General features: G+C 33.0%; 1 protein-coding gene across 1 annotated transcript; it reads right to left on the reverse strand.

Moving 5' to 3' along the window:
* Window positions 1-1,467: 1,467 nt before the first annotated feature.
* On the reverse strand, window positions 1,468-22,537 carry LOC114366385 (DUF1676 domain-containing protein Osi12). The gene is made up of 3 exons (XM_028323249.1): window positions 22,084-22,537; window positions 17,104-17,231; window positions 1,468-1,774 (listed from the first exon to the last, which is right to left on the reverse strand). Exons 1-3 carry the CDS (start codon window positions 22,484-22,486, stop codon window positions 1,598-1,600), a joined length of 708 nt encoding a protein of 235 aa, XP_028179050.1. The 5' UTR covers window positions 22,487-22,537; the 3' UTR covers window positions 1,468-1,597.
* Window positions 22,538-23,915: the final 1,378 nt, after the last annotated feature.

Genomic DNA, 23,915 nt, shown 5'->3' on the forward strand with positions numbered 1-23,915 from the left:
TGATTAACCGATTGCCCTTTTGAACCGTTTATTGATTACTATACCTCATTATAATACATTATTTTGGTCGCGTGCCTCATCGGTTTACATTTGCATGATAATGCTAGAGTCCCTTGGGTAGTTATCAATATTATTTGCCTGATTATGGAATCACTTGTCAATATTGATTGAACGTTAAAACGTTCTAAGTGATACGATTGCCCTAATTTTTGAGTTGTTTATGATCATCATTTCAGCCATAAGACGTCCACTGCTGAACATAGGCCTCCCCCAATGATTTCCATGTTGATCGATTGGTAGCGGCCTGCGTCCAGCGCCTTCCTGCTACCTTTATGATGTCGTCGGTCCACCTTGTCGTTGAGTTGTTTGTTTACCTACTTTGATTTATTTACGTACTGTTAATATTTAGGATAGGATTGAGTAGGTACCTATTTGCATGAGTATCGTCTAGTTATTTAGAGAGTCACTTATAAGAAAAAACAGGCCACTGCTTGGCGCAAGCCTCTCCTTCTCTATTCTTCTTTCTTTATTACATGCTATATTCTTAAGGTCGTCGGTCTATCGAGCAAGAGGATCTCCGTTACTACGGCTTGTTGCAAGAATTATGTTCAGTTCATACCAATAGATTCTCGCATCTATCTTCCTTCAAAGAAAGTAATAACAGTACCAGGTAGAGAAAATCAGTGTTTTGCTAAATTTTCTAATTAATCAAAGAAAAATTTAAGTATAACACCAGACACTACCGATTAGCCCTGAAATTTTTTCCTAGCTGTAAGGTAAAACTGTTATTTTTATTAATTTACGTTCATTTAGTGTTACACAAAACCACAATATTTTATTTCATATAACTTTATTTAAAACTTTCCATCTACAAAAAAGAAATGCATTTTCGTATCAGTACCACACACATTTATGCCCAACATAATTATATTCAACTTAAGAATAACAAAACAAGAGAAAAAGTAACAAAACATAAACAAAAACAAACAAAAAGTAACAAAACAAAAATTAAACGACATTCACCCCACTATCATTAATTACAAAAATAACTTTACAAATTAATGAGTATTCAGGCACAGGTTTTCAATAAATTAAATAAATTAAACTATATTACAACGTCTTATTACTAGAATAAATAAGGTCTTTTAATAAAAAGTACTAGGTATTGACCCTATGGATCAATTTTCAAAAAATGACATGAAAAATTAATGTACTCAAAATCTTCAGGCCTCTAGCGATTTCTAAGTTTTATTTTAACGAACAAGAATGGTAAATGGCATTGTTTTTATCAAATGAAAAAAAAATGAACGCATTAACTTTTTGAACAATTCAAATTTACAGCCGTATTTTGTATAGCCTGTATCATTAAGCCTATAAATTAATCTATCTTGTATCAACAAGCTTAAAAATTCACTGGCTTATAATAATAATAAGCTTATCTATTAATCTAGCTCACGAAAGCTTGAATTTTTCAGCTTCAAAAAGCTGGAAAAGCTAAATTAAACTTACTATCACTTAGAAATAAGTCCAATTAGCTCGCTTCGCTTGTATAGGCTAGTTTGTAATAATAAGCTTATTATAGCCTAGCTTATTCAGCTTAGTCTTTCTTGTAAGCGGAGTAAGCCAGATCTGAGACGTCGTTGTAGGTTCTGCGGTCCCAACCGCCACCGCCACCGCTTCCGGAGGACCAGCCGTGGCTTTCATGGCCGCTGCTGCCGCCCTTGGCTGACATGAGCTTCTTAAGAGCCATGATACCGGCTAGGAGGAGCGCGATCTGTAAGAAAGAGAGAGCGTGTTTTAGATCGAATGAAAACAATTGAAAAATGTTGACAAATACGCGATGAAAGATTGTTTGGTGACACAGAGCACGAACGTGATAAACTGTTTAGAACTTCTGACAATGTCACATGTTTATGAAATATCGTTCGACGTTTCAGCTAAAGGACGTCCAACGTCCACTGCTGGACAAAGGAATCCTCAATGATTTCCTAAAGACATCAAGGTGCTTCTCGCTTCTCTACCTTCATCATATTATTATCGTCGTCGTTAGTGAAATATTATGTTGAGCATTCAACGTTACACGTCATATTATTATTATGTTTCCAGAGAATGCGTAGCTTTAATTTATGTAAAATACCTCTTTATGAATTTTATCGGGAGATAAAACGTAGGAAGATTGCTGCTGAGGTGCACCATCTAACTTTAACCTTTACTATAACGTTAACTGGTGTTTTTTGTATGGAGTTTGACAGAATTTTGACGTTAGAGTTCTTTAACACTTTCACACGTCAGAATATTGTTCAATTCCATAAGATGGTGCAATCGAGCCTATGGACTTCGTTCTATCGGAATCCCTGGATGTTCTTCCGTAAAATGAACTCCGAGTTAGTTAAAATTTTTTGTTAAGTAATGAAATCCACTTAAGCCGCGACCATAAACTACTAGACTTTTTACATTCTTAAACAAAAGGAAGGCATGCGGTTTTATATTTCAAGGACTTTTGATTATTCATGCTAAGAAACCAGTTGTTGAATCAACTTGTTTTTGTACCAGTTTAAAAAGTGTTGGAGTAAAAAATCTGTAACGAACTTGGATTTTTTGTTGGGATTACGTTTTATTGTTATGAGTGAACAATAAGTAGGTACCTAAAGCTTTATTTATATTTGTTTGATAATCATTAAATTAAAAATATCTAAGGATTTTTATCAAGAAGATTATCAAATACTGTGTAGCTTTATTAAGTTTGTACTAAAAATCGAAACAGTGAAATCACAAAACAGTAATGTATAAAGTAAGTATGTACTTATGTTAAATTGATGATAAAGTTTCCTAAAGTTTTATCTTAACTCATTCAGTAGTTTTTACACTTCGTACACCCACTACGATGGGTACCAAACACCCATTAATAGTCAAAAATGTTTGCATGTATTTTTAAATAAAACTAAAATACTTTACTTAAACATGTGCAATACGCCATACATTCACCATAACACGTGTGCAGACTTCAGGGGCGGTTATTTCAACATCACTCGAAATAAATCTCGCACGGCTCCAATTCTATTACAAGCCGCACGAGATTTACTTAAAGCGACATTAAAATTAAAATGTCTTTGTCTTCCTAAAACCACGTGGAAAAAACAAACAAAAACACAGAGTACGTCTAGTTGAAAGAACGTTACTAAGATGACTGCGTCCTGTGATTCGGTGTGGCCAAGTTGGGTTAGTAATATCCACGTTTTATGCAATGCCAAATGAATTTGAATGGTAATTGGTTTTTAAGATCAGATAAGGTCGTGCTTGGTAAAAACTGGTAGATAGGTAGATCTTTGAAAGAAAATACAGCTACGTTTTTAATATTTGCAGTTGAATAATTTTGACCATTTTTGAATAATGTTTTGTTTTGCTGAAGTACCTTACTTACGATTTTAATAAAGCTTGAAAAACTAATTACACAGTTCAATGTTTTCTCTTGAATGGTCACCTTAATATTTTAACTTTTTCTTTTGAAGGGACGCGCGCCGGTAGCTTTAAGAGCTTTTCTAGCTTCACCGGGCAGAGTGGCGAGTGCAGAAGGTACTCTAGCCGTTAAGCGATCGTCGTTTATTTTTCCTGGAAATCCAATGAAGATTTTTTCTGAAATTTTTTTCAGTGGCCGTGTGGAATATTCTCCCTAAAACGGGGTAAATGTTATCAGCTGGTATCCCAATCCTTATTACAATGCGTAGAGCGGAGCATAGCATAAGCGTTCCCGAAGGTCGCTCATGTGGTATTACGTTGTACAGAGGAAGGCACATGAAGCTTAACACTGTGGCTTCTAAGTCCTACGTAAATAGAGGCGAGTTTGCGACGCAAATGTATAGTTTGCTGTGCTGTTGTTTTTACAAAACTTATTAAATTCCTACATCGTACTTTACAAAATGCATCTTAAGTTAACTAATGTAGAGTGTATTTTACGAGAGCAGCACAACTATGTCAGTGGTATTTGATCAAGATAAATGATAACATTTTTGTTTATTGGTGTATTTATGGAATGATAGTGGAAATTACTTAATAGTTACGCCGGTCACGAAAGCATTAACGCTATGCAGTTATTATTTGTAAATAAATCTAATGACATTATTACAGGACAGGGTAATTGACTAAGGTAAACATATTACTATCATTTTCAGTTAACTACCTTAATTCCTGTGATAAAAGTAAAGGTAGATGTATAATATTACACCAGTCAACAAAAAAACATTTTTTTTGCGCATGAGTTTTACTTATTATATTCTGATTATATAAGCAAATTTAGATAAAAAAGTGCGATTACAAATCAAAAATATTTGCTTTTTAAGAAGTTATAGCGATTTGAATTTTCCATCTTCATAGTAAAATGTCTCTAAAGATGCACGTCACATTCTCATTGGGATATATTTATAGATAATTATGGGGGCTTATTCGCAAGAACAAGGGGCACGCTTTCATCAAAATATAGTGGGATTTGAGAGACGACGTTACCAAGGCCAGTATGCTGAAAGCACGATAGGGTTAGATTTTTATGAGAAAAATCTTCTATGGAACATGACAGGAAATTATAACTTTTCATTTTTAATAAATATTTGGACTCTTTTTTAAATTTTCTCTTGTGAGAATGAATGTTAAATGGATGTTTGGTATGTTTTAATAATTAGAAATAATGAAAGAAAGAAAGAAAAAAAATATTTGGCAACAAATTAAATCATCTCTATGTTCATGTTTCATACATTCATTGATATGAATTTTTATATTTTTTACACATGCAAGCAAATTCAGAACAATTTTTTGTTGTTATTCTTGTTTCTAGGTTAAAAAGCAATAAAAATAAGCTATGCATAACGCATGCGCAAAAATACTGTAGACAGTTGTTATCACTGAGAAGGTTATTATTTTTCAGTAGATTTCCATAATTCTTATTTGCAAAATTGCCAAAACTTATTCGCAGTAACTTTGATTAACCACTATCTACGCGAATTATAGAGAGACAACGAGCCTTCTTTTTTATTTAATTCATTCAGATTTTTGAAGAATATTGTAACACAAAAGCAAAAAAACCTATGAGATTTGAAATAAGAAAATTATCAATAAATAAAGTGCAACAACTCTGAAAAGAAGAGTTTAGAGAAGAGTATCAAAATTCGGAACTAATAACCCTGTGGGTCTAGACAAAGTGCAAATTATAATCGCAAACCAGTCGAAAAGTGGTCGAAAAGCCCCTTTTTTGTATGGAGTTTTGACGGATTCCATTTTCGATTCGATCAAAAAGTGCTGTAACTGCTAGTAACTCCCTCCTGTCAATGTCATATCTGGGACTTACCCAGCCATAGGTTGCACCATCTTACTTTAACAATCGTCAAAAATCCGTCAAACGCCACACAAAAATACCGGTTATCGTTAAAGTTACGGTCAAATTTAGGTGGTGTAACTCAGCCTAACAATGTTGTCCAGCTTTATCTATACTTATTTATACCAGAACGTGGCTAAAGGTATTATTTTCTAAATTGATATGTGCTAGTATAAACCTTTAAGCTATGTCGACAATCTGAGTTCACAGTTGAAAATAATTTGTTAGAAAGTCCTCGGAGGCCCATATCACGATTCCCTCAGGTCAGAGGTCCGAGGGAAAGGCTTGTACGCTCGACAGCACATAGCTACATATTTTTAAAATAAAACAGCTTTTATTACGACTGCATAAGAGCTACAGTTTAGATAAACGTGCTGTCGTCTGTACGCGTAGCAAGTTATTTTAATACTTATAGATGCTATTAGATATAATAGTGACGAGAGGAAAAATAATTACCGAATTTTGACACCGTGACATCGATACAACAGAGTTGTGTTTTCTTTTGTTTTGATTAATTGTAAAAAAACTGATTTTTTATGTTAAATCGTATAACTTTTAGAAACCTTCCACATCTTTGAGATGGTTAGAACTGGTTAATATGCTTTAAAATTAGTAAGATATTACATTCAAGGCACCAACAGGTAAAGCACCACAGGCAACTGCAGTACAGATTCCATTTACTGTATGTGTCATAGTTAAGCTGATATCTTATCATTAGGCTTGACATACGCGATGCTGTTATAAAAAAAAACTTTTAGTATGTCTTACTCGTAAGTAGAGTTATTTATTTAAAAGTAACGTTTTACATAGCATAAAATAGCACAATAATTTTCCAACCAAACTTTTTATCGAAAAACAGTCGAACGTGACTAGAATTTTTTGATCAAACTAAAAAACAATGGAGATAATATTAAAAGTATTATATAACAATAACCTGAATGGATTGAACTTTTAAAGAAAAGCTTTGTACGTGATTTATTGATCGTGCTCAGAATTTCATTTGTTGTGATTAGACAAGTGTGAAGGGAGTTCAATTGAAAAGAATTCACTTAGGCTGAGTTGCACCACCTAACTTTGACCGTAACTATAACGGTAACCGGGGTTTTTGTATGGAGATTGACAGATTTTTGACGTTTGTCAAAATTAAAGTAAGATGGTGCAACCCAGGCTTAGTGTAATGTGATGATAGAGTAATGAAAATAATAAATAAATAAGTTGCAAGTTCCAATAATGTAAGAACTAAAACAATTTTTATTAAAAACAATTGCATCAGTATTATGATAATTCTTATTATTACATGAACTTTCAGCTCTACATAATAATTATTAATTACGGTTTATAGTGAAAAGTGAATGTCAACAATTCGCGAAAACTTACGTCAAACAATCTTATAATATGATAATTTCATGTAAATGACGTAGATTATATGAATGAAAAGTAAAAAATAAGTGGTGATTATACAATTGTTTTATTCTTGTGATTTTATCCGAATCACATTTCGGGTTATTTTAATAAATGCATAATGTATGTTTTTATGATAAAAATCTTCTCAGCACTTGCAAAATGTTGGTCTCGTAGCACTGATAGGGTTAAAAGATTGCATGTAGAGGCTCCTTAAGAGCATAATCTTTGACGATTTGTAAATACTATATAATTAGTCTATACAAATAAATACATTTTGACTTTGAACAAAACAAAAAGGATAATACTACGCGTACACTTCTGCGTTACACGTTGACTCTACAGCTATTATTGTATTTTTTAGCTGTTCTCTCTACATATGTATTACTGTAAGTTATTAATAAGTGAAATTAGAGAAGAAAGATATCACGATGTTATTTACGAGCTTACCGAAAAGATAATTACGTGTGTGTGTTCGTTCAGAGTTATTTTTATTTTTTATCTATATTTTTTATATACAGGGTGTTTCTTGTAAGGTGTCAAGCCGAAGGCAGGTGATAGGTGAGGACTAGACCTATCGATTTCACCCCCCATGTATGTTCTACGATTTTTCGTAGTTTAGAAGTTATCGTTAATTTTGTGATTTTTTTCAAATTTTATGACCTAGTAGGCTTTAAATTTTTTTATCTTTTTTTTGGGTTGACTTTTCTCAGGTTTCTTTTTTTTGAACGATTCCCTATTAATTGCAGATGTTTGAAAAAAATAATCACCATCCTATCTTTGATGCAAGATACAAAATTTTTGCTAGAAACATAAAAATATTATGCTTTTAGCAGAACATTCTAAAATTTTCAACTTGAAAAGTTCGAAAAAAAAAAAAACTTCCATAGGTCCAAAATAATTTTAAAAAATGCGCAGTTTTCTGAAATTTTATAATAACAAAAAAAACATGTACTTAATAGGCCATTATTTTCTGTAATCGCTCCACTAAAGTGGTAAGTCGGAGATTCCGTTACATGTTTTTGACTTTCTTAGGACTAACTAATGTTTGCAATCTCCTAAGTTTACGTTACGTAGAACACATTTAGAGACAATAACTGAACAGAACATTTTTTTATCCACAACGAGGAAGCTCTTGCCCTTCATCTGACCTGATGGAAACTGATGGATGATCAGCGAGCTTCACCCGGAATCTTAAGCCACAGAGGAATTAACTGTCCTAAATAGGTGGTCTTACCACTAGACCACAGTGGTGATTCTTACTTTACGATTATGTGTGAGAGAGAGAGAGATACGCACATACACACACACACACACACACACACACACACACACACACACACACACACTTTCCGTGTCTCTCACACACTAATAGGTAGAAATATCAAATTTAATCGTAAAGTAAGAATCACCACTGTGGTCTAGTGGTAAGACCACCTATTTAATTTTAGGACAGTCAATTTCTCTGTGGCTTATGATTCCGGGTGAAGCTCGCTGATCATCCATCAGTTTCCATCAGGTCAGATGAAGGGCAAGAGCTTCCTCGTTGTGGATAAAAAAATGTTCTGTTCAGTTATTGTCTCTAAATGTGTTCTACGTAACGTAAACTTAGGAGATTGCAAACATTAGTTAGTCCTAAGAAAGTCAAAAACATGTAACGGAATCTCCGACTTACCACTTTAGTGGAGCGATTACAGAAAATAATGGCCTATTAAGTACATGTTTTTTGTGTTATTATGAAAGTTCAGAAAACTGCGCAGTTTTTAAAATTATTTTGGACCTATGGAAGTTTTTTTTTACGAAATTTTCAAGTTGAAAATTTTAGAATGTTCTGCTAAAAGCATATTTTTTATGTTTCTAGCAAAAATTTTGTATCTTGCATCAAAGATAGGAGGGTGATTATTTTTTTCAAACATCTGCAATTAATAGTGAATCTGTCAAAAAAAAGAAACCTGAAAAAAGTCAACCCAAAAAAAAGATAAAAAATTTAAAGCCTACTAGGTCATAAAATTTGAAAAAATCACAAAATTAACGATAACTTCTAAACTATGAAAAATCGTAGAACATACATGGGGGTGAAATCAATAGGTCTAGTGCTCACCTATCACCTGCCTTCGGCTTGACACCTTACAAGAAACACCCTGTATAAAACTTAAAAGTGACTGACTGACTGACATAGTGATCTACTAACGCACAGCCCAAACCACTGGACGGATCGGGCATGCAGGTAGATGTTATGACGTAGGCATCCGCTAAGAAAGGATTTTACGAAACTCCACCCCTAAGGGGGTAAATCAACGGATCCACGAGTACGAAGTCGCGGGCGGCCGCTAGTTATTTATAAAATGTGTCAAATTTATTGTTTTCATTCTAATTTTCCAGTTAGTCTTGTGAAAAAAGTATCTTTATATCAATAAGGCAGGAGAGTAATAATTTGATATCACTAACCATCGAAGATTGAATATAAAACATAAATGAGTTGCTTGCTTATTTTGACTCACGTACACTCATAATGCACGTTTCACCTTTCAAATGTCTTTATAAACTACAGGTCAATCCAAATTGCAGGTTACGACCGAAATTACGTTACTTTCATAGTTAATTATTGTCGAGAACTTTCACTCATCAAAATTTATGAAAGGGTATATCAACGCTTATTTAAATTTTTAAAATCATTTGTAAGTTTTCTAATGGATGTAATTATGAGTTGAGGTGATAATGTCCGTAACTCACGGATGGCATGCGAGTGTCGTTCACCTGATAGAAAGTGGGTATCATCACATAGCAATTGGAAATATTAGGTCCGTTGATTGCCATCAGCGTCAGTTAGTCGCTATCTCAGAAATAAAAGACGAACGTTTTTTGTAATATTTTTTGGTCTTTGTACACTACACGTCTCGCTGTATATCAGAATGATTTAAAATGCGAAGAGATTTACATTATATCAAAAACAAAATTGGATGAAGTGATAAAAAAGAAACACCACAGATTTTTTATGCAGAACAAGGCAGGTATTTGACTGCAATCGCAACTGATGTTAAATGAGATAAATGAGATTCAGTCTAGGATGAATTTTCACTCGAAAACATATAATTCTTCGTGTCTTTTAAGTTCCTACATCTACATCGTTGGACTCACTTTTAAATAAGTAAGTTTTATAACCAGCTGACCTGGCGAACTTCATATCGCCTATGTTCATCACAAATGTAGGATTCTCGCGGTGAAAGAATTTTTCAAATCGATCCAGTAGTTTCGGAGCTTATTCAATACAAACAACTAATCATATCTTATCTTCTTTTAATATTAGTGTGCAGGCGTCTTTCATTTAAAAATTTGCACCCGTATTTACAAACGATGCTTGTTTATGTGAAGCAGCAAATCGAAAAGCGTTGAATAGAGCTCTGTGACTGGTTCGTGTGTCACCCTGTCCGTCCACGCGCACTGTGAGACCTCATAGTAATGTTTGTGAATACGGCCGTTAGTCATGAAATCTATTATGCTTTGGTATAAAAGTTCTATCATCGGAACCACAAGACCGATCTCTTTAATGTCGGCTGTAAAATAAAAACCTGCGGCTCACTTACCCTATTCCGACCTTAGTAAAAACTATTTCTCATTATTGTGCGTTGTGTAAACTGTGCCGTTAACTATGCTATAGCAAATCAATGTCAATGTCAGTGTCATTGGGGGCGATGTTTTACATAGTAGTTTATGGAACCATTAGACTTAGCTTTCATCGTATGTGTTATTATTATTGCCCTGGTTTGATGTGTTACTTAGCCTTTTATATCCGATATAACACAAATTTATAGTAGGTAGCTGTATAATAGTAATATGTAAGCTTTAGTGATTGAGAGTAAAGACACGTAAAGATTTACTATACGTACGAGTATTTGGTTGGAATATTTTAAAGTGGTATTTAACAATAATTTCATTTATTGTAACTTTTTTCAGCTATACATACGAAATAATTGGACAAAGCTATAAAATTTAATAATATTCATCCGTGTAAATATTTATTTCAAATATAAAATAGTAGATTATTATGAATTTAAATTGAAGAGTAAGTGAGAAAAAGCTAAGCCAATTTTCAATATAACTTTCATGCTTAAACTTTGCTGCTTCGTTAATTACGAATTATATTTTTTCTTTGTAGCTTTTCATAGATAAGACCTTGAACCCTAAAACGGTTCTGTTAAACTGTTACTAAGTACTTACAACGTTTAACCGGTAATTATCTTTCCAAAGACAAAATATCCGTCAATTCTCAAGTTTCACTTAAATGAGCCTCTAGCTACAATGTACGGGCTCATCAAGGTGTACACTGTAGCACCTTAAGGCAGTTATAACAAGGTATATTGTTCAACAGCAATGTACTATATTTAGTACATAGATGGCAGTGAACTCAGTCGTGTCCCAGCTGTTCCAGAAACAGTACAGCTTAGTTGCCTATAATGGGATATCGCTGAGAGTAGCGTCAGGTACAGAATTTTAAAAATAGCTACGTATAAATTTTCGTAGGAGACGATAATAGATGACAAACGATTTTATCAAGAAAGCAAAATAATTTCATTAAGCTCACTGCAGATAAGAATATTATATTGAAGCTACATAATATTTTTTTAAAGACATCTAAGTCTGAATTGCACCATCATTCTTTAATTTGAACGAACGTCACAAATCTGTCAAACTCCATACAAAAAAAACCCGTTATCGTTATAGTTATTGTTAAAGCTAGGTGGTCCAACTCATCCTAAGACTCTTTTAAATTGACGCCTAAAACTTAATTAAAACTCAGGCCGAGTTTGATGATACGATATTGACAATAGTAAAAAAAATACAGTAGAGCATTTCAAATAACAGACAGTTAATAAAACTTTGGGTCTCCTCTCCTCACAACGTGTTAGTCTTTGTTACTAAAGAAACGCTATGATGACCATGTGTTATTGTTACTCTTAGATATTGCTTCCAGATTTTAATAATGTGTAACAAGTGTTTTAAAATTAATTAAAGATAATCTTCGTACATTCCAAGACATTGTTGTTATGAGTATAAGCCCTCAAACACAATATTATAATATCAAACTACCTTCGACTACAACAGATTTGTTCATAATTTTATGGAATATTTTTTTGTGGTTTTCTAATAAAACAAGAGATTGGATAAACGATAAAAGTGGCGTATGAAATTCAGCACTTTTCTAAATTTAGGCGTCTGTCAGAAAAGTATATTTGAAAACTCCAAAGAGTATAGGCAAGTCATCATATTAGTGTGTACTTAGTACAGTACATTGTGTAGTAAAGAAATAGAGTTAGTGGCCTTGACATATTATTATTCTTCATTGTTGACTTAACGACTTAAGTAATTGATAAAAACCTTTTGCCTTCTATTATAGAGTCTGTTGTGTAAATCTGTATTGAATTATCGCGAATGTAAGCTACGATGAAGTCTTAGGCTGAGTTGCACCACCGAACTTTGACCGCAACTATAACTGTGTTTTTTGTATGGAGTTTGACAGATTTTTGACGTTTGTCAAAGTTAAAATAAAATGGTGCCAGCCCGAAAATACAAAATCTCGGTTGTGACAAACGGTGAGTGAAAAAATATATTTAGTTCAGATTCCCTTGTTTCTTTAGTAAGATTTTTATGATTTTTAGATTATTTTCTGCTCCAAAATCTTGTTTTCTATACTATGAAGTCAGTTCTTCGATATTTTAGCTTATAAAGAAAAAAATTAAAATTGTTTGTTAGCTCAAAATCTATAACCACGTAATTCCCTACTGTCAACATAGAAAATATATTTAGTTACAGTCTTTTAAAAACGCTAGGAAATATTGCTTCTTTCACACAGGTTGATGCACGAACCTATTTTAACACTTGACGATCCTATATCATCATTTTTATTCTTCAGCTAATTCTCCGCCTATAAGCTTTTAAGTACGATATTAAAATTTAATTTCAAAATTAATTTTCTGACCATACCCAAGCAGTTTAGCTAACCACAGTCTGCTAGCGCTTAAAGCTTCTATCTTAAGGTATTATTTTCCAACTGTGTCAAAGCCTGGCTGGAATTTATAGTTTTCTTCGGTTAATTGTGTTGTTAACCTGCTCTTTATGTTTAATTAGAAAGTACTACTATAAAAATAACAGTGATTACCGATTACAGTCAAGTTTAATTAAAATACCATTGGCAATTTCGTTTTCAAATTGTATTAAAATAAACAGATACACTTTTTATTGCGATTTAGACAGCAAAAAAGTAGTAAATTTCGATGGAACGAAGGCGATTTCTTCCACACACAGGTTTTAAAACTATTAAGGGAATAAACTTGTCATTTTGACACATTTCCCATACTGAAACTATCAATGTACCAGGAGTTATTCTCGGATAAAAGTTTGGTCAAATCGGGCCTAAGTAAACTGGAGTGGGTCACTTATGGACTATGGTGCTTTAAACAACTATTTTGATACTTATAAGTAAATAATAATAAATTAATATCAACCGAATTGAGAACCTCCTCCTTTTTTAAGTCGGTTAAAAACTAAATTACGAAAACATTACAAAAATATTTCTTAATAATAACAGGGATGCCAGATTGAGCTGATATTGGTTCCTATAGTTAGGTACTTATAGGAATTCTTAGTGAAGAACTAAATTCAATATCTCAGAACTAGATCTCGATAATTTATAGAAAGGGCTGCAAATCCGTTTCATACTTTCTACCGCTGTATGCCCAGAAGAAATACTTATCTTATGACAATAGGATTTGATTGTACTTTCAAAAGCACTTGTGTTCTTTAGGCTTTCTGAAGTACACCATCGATCAACACTATTTCTTTTTCAAATTTTTAATTGTGTAACACTGAATGAGAGTGAGAGCATAGAGGCTTAATAATTAAGCATAGAGGTTACATAATATTTTAAAATTTATTTGTTTGCCAAGGAATATCAAAAGTTAATAATATTACGAGTATATTTATAAAGAAACAAATAAAATGATCCTTACTTGCAACACAGTTAAAACATGACATGTTACACTTTACACACAAAGATAGAAAAATACGAACCAAGTCTTCTATAACGCACTTGAGGCCTGCAATAACTTTCTATGTTTTTTCGTTCGCCGTAAGTAGTATTGTAAAAATAAATGTCAAGTTACCTTTTCACTACACAAACAATTATCACTAACGAATGTATAAGCCTATCATCAAGAGAACTTGACCCATTCTGGTGAATGTATTGATTGAAAAATTGTGAAAGGTGTAGATAAATTGATACACAGAGATGCGTGACCTTTTAAAATATGTGAATTTTCGAGATGTACTATCACTAGTACACACCGAATTGCCCAGACATCTAAAGTATTATATCAAGTATTTGTTTTATTATTATCTTTGCCGTATAAAAAAGTTTTTTGGAGCTTCTATACGGGGATACAAACTTCAGTTAGCTAATACGATGAGTTCATCATCTTGGATACCTCTTAGGTACAATACTGACCGCCTCGAGTTGATACGGTTACGATCCGTTTCCGGGTTTATAAGACAGTGTGCTTCGTCCTTATACTACTGATTCTGTGTATAGAGATATCTGTTTACATTGTACTACACACTTATTTTTTACACGATTTAATGAGCATTTGTTTTATTTAAAAGTAGGCAGTTCAAGCTGCCCAATTTCAATCCACTAGGACCTGTCAGTCAATATCCTGGGCTTTGCAAGGCCGCAAGGGGGAGTCGTTGTAGTCTTTCTTGAAGGGACTGTAATTCATACAAAGCCACAGGCAAAAGCTAGTTTATGTATAATAGAGAAACCAGTACAGATAGTGCTAGTTATAAGTAACGAGACCCACGATTGACCCCATCTTACTGGAAGAAAGTGACTAAGCTTGTATACCAGGCTAGAGACAATTTATGTTCGACTCCTGGGTTGAGCTTTTATACTGGGTGGTAATATATTTTATTGGAGAGTTTTCAATATGCAAACAGCTTATTAAAACTTATTTTAACTATTGTTTTATCTCATTACATTACTTGGCGCGGTCACCATTTGATAGAAAGTGACAAAACAGTGCAATAATTAAAATACGTTTACCTATTACGCTGTTTGCTTTATTATGAATAAGGGTATTCTTCTTTAAAATATTTTAAGCAAAAAACCTATTGATTTAATTTGATTTGAGTTGATGTTGTCGATGTATACATACTATACATATAGATGTAGGCAGTCGCAGTGGCAGACGTATTTAGTGACTTACTTTTAAGCCTACGTGCAAAATAGTGTGTAAATATTCTAGGCATTCTTCATTTAAAACTTACTTTCAGCCAAAGAATTCACAAAAAATACAGTCTGCATTTCAAAATTCTTGCCATCTAAAGCCAGGTCAAAATTTCACTGCATAGTAAAGTGCGCACAGCAGTATCTGACATAGATCTTTGAAGCATATTCTCTTAAGATAGAACGTCACCTAATGATACATTTCCCACGTATATGAGAACTCATACAATAGATCGCTTGATACCTATTAAGGCTCAATTATTTATAATTAAGAGTTTTCTCCATTTCTATTGATGACATATCATTTTGTGGACGATCGAATTGCGGTTTTATAATTAAGGCAAGAATGACTTTTTGTAGCAGAAGATCTTGTGTGTTCTAGTTAATAATAAACTCATTAAGTAAGTGATGTTGGTATATGATTTGATAACAATGCACTGAGAAAATATCTCACACATTTGAATGCGAAAAGCAGTAAATTTTACACTATTTATTCTCGTAGTGATACTTTGATAAGAAATAAAAATTGATTTAGAATTAATTGTTTCACAAGATCTTTAGAACGATCCAACAATTTTTGAACAATAAATTGTTCTGGTGTTGATTTTCTCATGAAAATAGAGTAAAATGTTTAATGTTTGGGAAGTATTAACATAAATTAAACATGGGAATTCTCACTGAAACAATACAAGAAAGTAGTGAATTTATCTAGCGTATGTAATTAGATAAACCCATCTTGGTTGAGTGGGATTAATAGTATGCATATTTATGTGGTAATTATTACAGTTCAAGAAACTAAAAGTGCTTTATGTGTGTCTTTAAACATGTAATATTATTATTATGAACTTTCACCGGGTCAAACTTGACCTTCGCTGGTTGGGTTTTTATTGGTGGTCAAGCTGTAGATCCTGGCTACACAGGAGTTGCAGCGATGGGAACGAGAGGCGGGAATAGTCCCGTACTTACGAGTATGTAAAAGTATGATGATGATAAGTATGATAATATTATTATAATATTAAAAGTTTATGACGCGGTAAATATTAATAATATGTATTAACTAAAAAATATTATTAAAATAATATAACTATTAATATTTTTTGATTGACTGCTTGATATATTGGTGTTTCATGACAACTTAAAATATTGGACGTGACAAAATATCGGTAGCTAATAATTGCGTTTTTTAGTGTTTCGGAATAAAAATGTATTAAATTAATTATTTTTCAGCTGAATTACAGAAAGACGAAGATGAAATTTTTAGACATGTTTTGAAATTAAAAAGACTATTATTTTTAAAACAATATTTCTTCTAGTACTTAAATATTAAAAATATGCAAATGCTTTTGAGAAATTCAAAATTGCAATTATGATAGCATCAACTAAAATTTAGAGATTCTGCACATCATGTAACCAGTATTTAAGCTTCAGGAGATTTTGCAGGCTTCACCGGTCAGAATGGTAAGTATGTATGTAAGTATAGAAAGTACACAAGCGTCGCTAGAAACGTATTGTATAAAATTAAATTATAATGTTTCCGATATTATGTTATATTGTGTATTACTATGTCATAGGTACGAGTATGCATCCTAACGAGGTAAAATGATAAAACAATAGTGCGCAAATATTATGCAGTAACAATGGACAACTAATAATTTTTTAATGACCTAACATTTAATAACTGTTATTTCCTGAATTATGAATCCTGAAAAATGCCTACATAATACGAATCATAATGGTCGAGAATGCTTTAGTGCATTAAGTTCGCCTTATGTACAAATTTATTTTGGCATTAAAGTTTAAATAAATAATATGAAAAGATGCTACTTTGTTGAGAAACCTAGTTTTGTGTTTTTTCGTTTATTAATTTTTAATTTTGTAATCAAACTGTCCACGACGCATGCCGTTGTAGCCTCTAATTAAGACAACACTTAGTTCTTAGCATTTTTAGCTTTATTTCATTTTCTTGTTTGTCTTGTTGTCCTAATAAATAAAATACATAAAGAATTATCTGATACCAATCAAGTGACGTCATGTGTTATAAGAAGTAAGGGATTGTATTTACCTTGGAGACCAATAAAGCCTTTCCTGCAAGCACGAACAGCCCAGCGATGGCCAGTGGGATCATGGCCGCCATTTTCATCGCGCCGCCCATCATCATCATGCTCATCATCTTCTTCATCTTGCCTCGCCCTGGAAAATTCGGTGATGGACATGTTAAATGCAGTTCATAGATCCTTTTAATTTAATTATCTTTGTCTCAAAATGTTCAAAATATTCCGGAATCAATGCTGCTGAAAAGTAAGGATATTCGTTAGTACAGTTAATGTAACTTTGTTAGACAAACGTAAAACTGGTAACTTTGATTTGAATGACACAAACTCCTCAATATGTAAATGTGTCAGTGGACTTGTGGGGATTTATTTTCTACAAACCTGATGCATGAAAAAATTGATATACAGGCATTATGATTGGTCAATAATTAAAAATTCTTGCCAGCAATTAACGATGCTACGCATTCAAAATAACTTTCGTTGAATTATAAGTATTTTTATTGTTTGGAGAGCCCGAAAATTAATGGATGAAAATCTTAGCCGCGTACAGAAAGAAGCCCAAAACTTGCTTCAAATTTGAGTACCTAATAGACTTAGAAGCTTTTGATTTGTTAAATTTTAATATCACTAATCACCGGACAGAATCTATTAAGATTGAGCTTCTAAATAAATGTTGGTAAACTAAGTTATTAGCAACTTAGAGAAAGAAATAGCTAATGAAGATATTAAAGAATTAACAGAATCACGGACGTGTCATTTCAACACGCATTTTCGCAAACAACATTGTCACCTATGAATACCATCGCGTGAATTTATACACTTCCCCAAGTAGAAATGATTAACTTCAACGTTAGTGAAATGAAACGATGTAATAAACTTTAGTAATAGTTGCTATTACGAGTAATTGCTACTGTTGACAAAATTTACGGGAGAAACTATGAGGTACTTTTTGCGTTGTAATTTTTTTTCGTGATATTTTAGGATCTCCTATAAAATGGGATCTAAAAGATATAAAGAAGTGTTTGTGTTGAGAAAACACTTATGAATAAAAGACTCAAATGAAAATATCTATTGCCAGATTAATCTTAGTACAAAAACAAAAAGGCAGACTTCCACACTAGGCATTGCCAGTATATTACTGGAATAAAATCGTATCGACCGTATAAAAATCTTACAAAAAAGATTTGATTATCTATCTATATAAATAAAAATGAATTGCTGTTCGTTAGTCTGATTAAAACTCGAGAACGGCTTGGCCGATTGAGCTGATTTTGGTTTTAAAATGTTTGTCGTAGTCCAGGGTAGGTCTAAACGGTGAGCAAATAAGGAAAAATTGCGATGGCTTATTTATTGCCTTTAAGGTGGAACAGAGTTCGCCGGGTCAGCTAGTTATTAATATTTTCGTCCAGCCCAAAACTTTCTTTCAAAAATTGCGTGAGAATCCACCACGTCGAATCACAGATGATTACCTAACAACAAAAATCCCATCATTTTTGGAACAATAGTTGATGTTTTCGAGTCATTAAAGATTACTGTGACCTTTGCTTGATCTCACCATCATTCAAATACTTGACTTTCTATCGAATTACTGACCATTGACTTTTTACTCTCCGATGGTTTTTTCACGACTCCATCACGAATTAGAGGCTTGTATTTTTGCGTAACATTAATCTTTTGTAGGATCTTCTGCCGATTTTCTGACTCAGGTGAGTTTGTTTACAATAAAAATATTATCTATTTCTTATTTCTTCCTAAATATGAGATTTTCATCACGAACTAATCTTAAAAATGAAGGGAATCTATTTTATAAGCTTTTGAATATTGTGACCTTAGGTCTTACCTAAATAGCCGAATATCATAAAAAGCTCTTCTTTGTCATGACAAAATAGTTGAAAAATTATAGTTCACTGTCTTAAATGAAAAAAATTACGTTCCTGATCATAGAATTTATACTCCTTTAATGCTTGAGTTTCATTGGAGGCCAAGTTTTAGATCCTGGCTGTACAGGAGCTAAAATAGAGGAAATGACTAAAGGGGGAGGCTCAGGCTATTTCAATTACTTTATAAGTTGTTTGTATCATGAACACAATATACCTTAATAAGAAAGAATGGAACTGGAACTAAAAATTTAAGCCATGTAACTGCTTTTCTTTAAAATACGCATGGTCATTTACACGCATCTTGCAACGCTCTTAAACAGCTTTTCCCATAAGAAAAGCTTTATGGCTTAGAAATTAGATCACCCCATTACTGGACCAAGACTGATGCAAATGGCCATAATCCATGGAATTGTTGTAAATCGATGTTGGTAATTGTGGTTTCTCTCGATTTAGTTAGTGGTTATGGGGTGATATGGCGGTGTTAATGGCAGAAACAGTGTTTGTGGTTATAACAGTTTTATAGTGGTGTTATGTGAATTCCTACGGGTTTTGAAAACGTTTTGTTGGTCGAAATTGAAGATTTTGATGGTACATCATTAAGATTCATTAGAGCATGAAATATACACTTAAAATAATAACAGTTTAATTAAAATACACTTTTGTAACTTAAATACTTACTAAAAAAATGATTAGGTATGTGACTAAACATGTAAGCGCTTTGGTTTTTCTGTAAGTTTATTATGTCGCTCATCGAAAATGAATAAAGATTTCCTTTTAGTAAATCTATACTTATACTTATAATAAATCTGTAGAGAGGTCAATTCTGTACATGAAATATATTTTCAAAATAACTATCAGGGGGTGATTAGTGATCGATACTGATGCCAAAAATGCAATCAGTAAAATTTTTGTCTGTCTGTCTGTCTGTCTGTCTGTCTGTCTGTATGTATGTTCCTTATAGAAACAAAAACTACTCGACGGATTTTAACGAAACTTGGTACAATTATTTTTCATACTCCTGGGCAGGTTATAGGATACTTAGGAATTCCCACGGGAACGGGAATTAGCGGGAAAATCCTTTTGTATGAAAAATCTAAACCGCTTAAGTTAGACGCTTGAAATTTGGCATGCAGGTACCTTAGTAAACTTAAAGCTTAGTTACAACAGGATATTGCAAAATTCTCACAGGAACGGGAGTTAGCGGGAAAAAACATTTGTATGAAAAATCTAAACCGCTTAAGTTAGACGCTTGAAATTTGGCATGCAGGTACCTTAGTAAACTTAAAGCTTAGTTACAACAGGATATTGCAAAATTCCCACGGAAACGGGAGTAAGTAGGAAAAAACATTTGTATGAAAAAATCTAAACCGCGTAAGATAGACCCTTAAAATTTGGTATGAAGGTACCTTAGTTAATTTAAAGCTTAGTTACAACAGGATATTGCAAAATTCCCACGGGAACGGGAGTTAGCGGGAAAAAACATTTGTATGAAAAAATCTAAACCGCGTAAGATAGACTCTTGAAATTTTGCATGCAGGTACCTTAGTAAACTTAAAGCTTAGTTACAACAGGATATTGCAAAATTCCTACGGGAACGGAAGTTAGCTGGAAAAAAAATTGTATGAAAAAATCTGAACCGCGTAAGATAGATGAAGGGGGGGTAAAACGAGATCCACGCGTACGAAGTCGCGGGCGGCCGCTAGTAAGTCTTAAAACTACCTAAGCTTTTTCAAGCTCCTTGAAGTTCATTGAAGCTTTTCATCCCATTGACCTACTTATTTGTACGTCTCTATTCAGATGATTCATATCTAAATGTACACAGTAAAAAGCACAAAAGATGTAACAATAGACGTGAGTCACATACGATTCATGTGACACAGAAATAGTACAGTTCCTGATATTTCCATGAGAAAAATCTCGATTAATTTCCAATTCATTTTCTTTTAATCACACAGAAGAGAATATTGAGAAAATTAATTGAATCTTGCATGCGTAATAAAATGCATCGCAGTTTATATTCTGTAATAATCGTTTATTATAATCAATAAAGTATAGGCTATGATAATGAGTAGAATTAATAACATTTATAATAATACATGAGTTGCTTTTTTACCGTAAATTAATTTTACATAGACAAATAATTAATAATTAAAATACTGCTATTATAGTTTTATGATGTTAAATGAATGTTTGAGTATGGTTTGATCTATTGGTGTTTGCATTTTTGCAATTTTTGAGTTATTCATACAAAAAACAAAAATAATTTGGTAGACGTTTGTTATATTTACTCAAAAATCTAGTGTAGGTACCAATGTCCTAGAGGTAATGAAAAGAAAGATAGAGAAGCTTAACATGTTTTGACTTACTTGCCTAGATATTCAAATGTTTATTTTAATGTTTAATTTCATTCATGTAACATCCAAATATTAGATGAAATGAAAAATTAAACGATTGTGAAAACAAAATATAATACCTACTGTTTAGTTTCAATAAGTTTCAGACTAACTTTAGGGATGTATTTATAAGTTTATCATGTTCCAACCTTTGTATTAATGTTTCAATTGCTTAAAGGTAATGTATTGTATGATATTCATCAAAATATTGATATGAACAATGATTTGAAAGTTCAAAGTTGAGGATAAATGTTCTTCCTTTCATCAACGACGATAAAATCAAAAGTCACGCCAGGCGATTGAGCGGAAGTCATGCTGATGATTTTAGGCAAGTGAATGCAAAACTGTATGTCATTGAATGTAATTTAATTAAGGCTTTAAGTCAATTATGATGATGAAAACTTTGCTAATTTGCATGGAAAGTGCGGGTTTGAGTAATTAAACGTTTGCATATATGAATATAGGAGATGAAAATGATAGTTGAAGTTATTAGTGGAATCACAATGAAAATTATAATAAGAAAGGTTAGGTATTGCAATAAAAATAATGAGAGAGTTGTGCGCCTTTTGAGCTTGAATGAATCATGCATTTATAGTTAAGTAAATGACAACAACTTAAATATATTTGTATGTATGCAAAATCTAATAATATTGAACTTTTTTCAAAGGAAATATGCAAAAAAGCTATTTTTTTATCTACAATAAACAAAAATGATTACCTTCTTCGACGCCCTTATTGAGGTCCTGTCCTGTGATCTTAGGAAGTGACAGTTGGATCGTCCTGGAGTTGGCAAAGGACGCAATCCTGTCCCACAGCATATCTGTCAAAGCTTCATTCTTGTCAGCTAAATTCCTTGGCAAATTCGACTCTATGTCATTCTCACTGATCGGTGTCACCTCCGATTCCGATGTCTTCACAATTTCTACTCCATCCACCAAAGGAATCGCCTCTGCTCTCGCTGCTCTATCGAAGAACAGTATCGCCTTCTTCTTCAAGCAAGGAATAATCCCGTCACTCCGTTGACAGTCCTCGTATATCCTCATGGCGTATCTGACTCCTAAATCGTCTCTCGCTGTCACCGCGATGACAGCAGCTGCCAAAATTAACACTTTAGCGTACATTTTTGATGTAAACGGGACGGATTGATAAAAAAGACTGTGGATTCTCGTGCAAACAACGCTCAATATATAGCCTATGCGGTCATGAAATGAATTGTACGCTCGGATCGGGGGTACGGTGTTAGGCTGGTACCACACTGTTAGAAACAAGCGTGCACGACCGACTCTACTAGACAGTTAGGTGCAATTTTGTGAAATGTTGCCAGTGTAGAGAGAGGCTTAGACAGTGTGCGAGTGAAAAGGAAAACGTTGTTTATTGAATGAAAGGGTAGAGAAGAGGCTATGTTGAGATTGACCTTAAACCCTTTTGAACTTTTGATTGTGAATTTTTCGTTGTTTTTTGCCGAAGTAAGTGTGTTAGAAAAGAATTGTGTGAGAAGCACGCATTGTTAATTATGTATTCAATTAAAACCTTAGGCATAGTTGATTGAAAACTACTTATGCTATTACAGCAACAATGAAATAGAAAATATCGCTAACCGGACTACAAAACAAGGTGTGATAGTGGGTTCAAATCCCTCAGGGAGTAATTTTGAGTGAAATGATCACGAATTGCACTTGAGGTCTTAGACGATCATGTATGTGTTATATTATGGCATATTCATGTTTCAAGTTTGTTTACCTATCAACATTGTGCTATAACTTCTGCATGCTTTGTCGATGTGATTGTTTGAATAAAAATCATTGTCATCACCACCTACCACTGATTATAATATCATTATCATCTTTGGTTTGATAACTAAGCAGTATGTTGCTTATTACCTTAACCAAATTGCTGGAGGTTGAATTAAAAAACAGATAACCCACTAAGGCACGTACTTAACAAAAAAGTAGTCAAATTGAGCACCTCTATTGCAAACAATAAAAAATAAACAGTCGTCAGTAACGCTATCTAATATTGCCTTGTCGAATTATGTCGTTTATTGATATGACTATGAATATAATGGAATATTAAATCTTTTTTTGAGCCAAATTTTTCCATCTTTTTTCATTTTTGTAACTTGGCATTTTCTGACAACATTCTTTAGTATTGAGTCCACAATTTTTCACGACCAACGCTGTCATTAACAATTATACCAGTTCCATTGTAATTAAAACATATGAACTCCCTCAGTCAACAGTTCAGTACCGTAAAGATATACTTCAAGATATATTAAATGCACGCAACTATGTATCTGTATACATAAATTAAATCTACACTACAAAAATGTTCACCGCTTCTGGCATTTCGTATGTAAAACTAAAAATTTAGATGCAATTTTTTTGTAAAACCGTGTTATTATTGCTAATAAAGCTACGTTATTGTGATGAATTCAGAAATATACCCATTTCACGGGTAAAAGTTATAAAACTGCATGTCGTTTGTTTGTTACGTGTACTTTCTCTAATACTTGTGTTTAGGTCCATCGTTCATTTCACGTGTATCATACTT

This window comes from Ostrinia furnacalis, unplaced genomic scaffold (genome assembly GCF_004193835.3).
Source record: "Ostrinia furnacalis isolate ACB-3 unplaced genomic scaffold, ASM419383v2 OfSCF0629, whole genome shotgun sequence".
In the NCBI taxonomy this organism is placed as follows: Eukaryota; Metazoa; Arthropoda; class Insecta; order Lepidoptera; family Crambidae; genus Ostrinia; species Ostrinia furnacalis.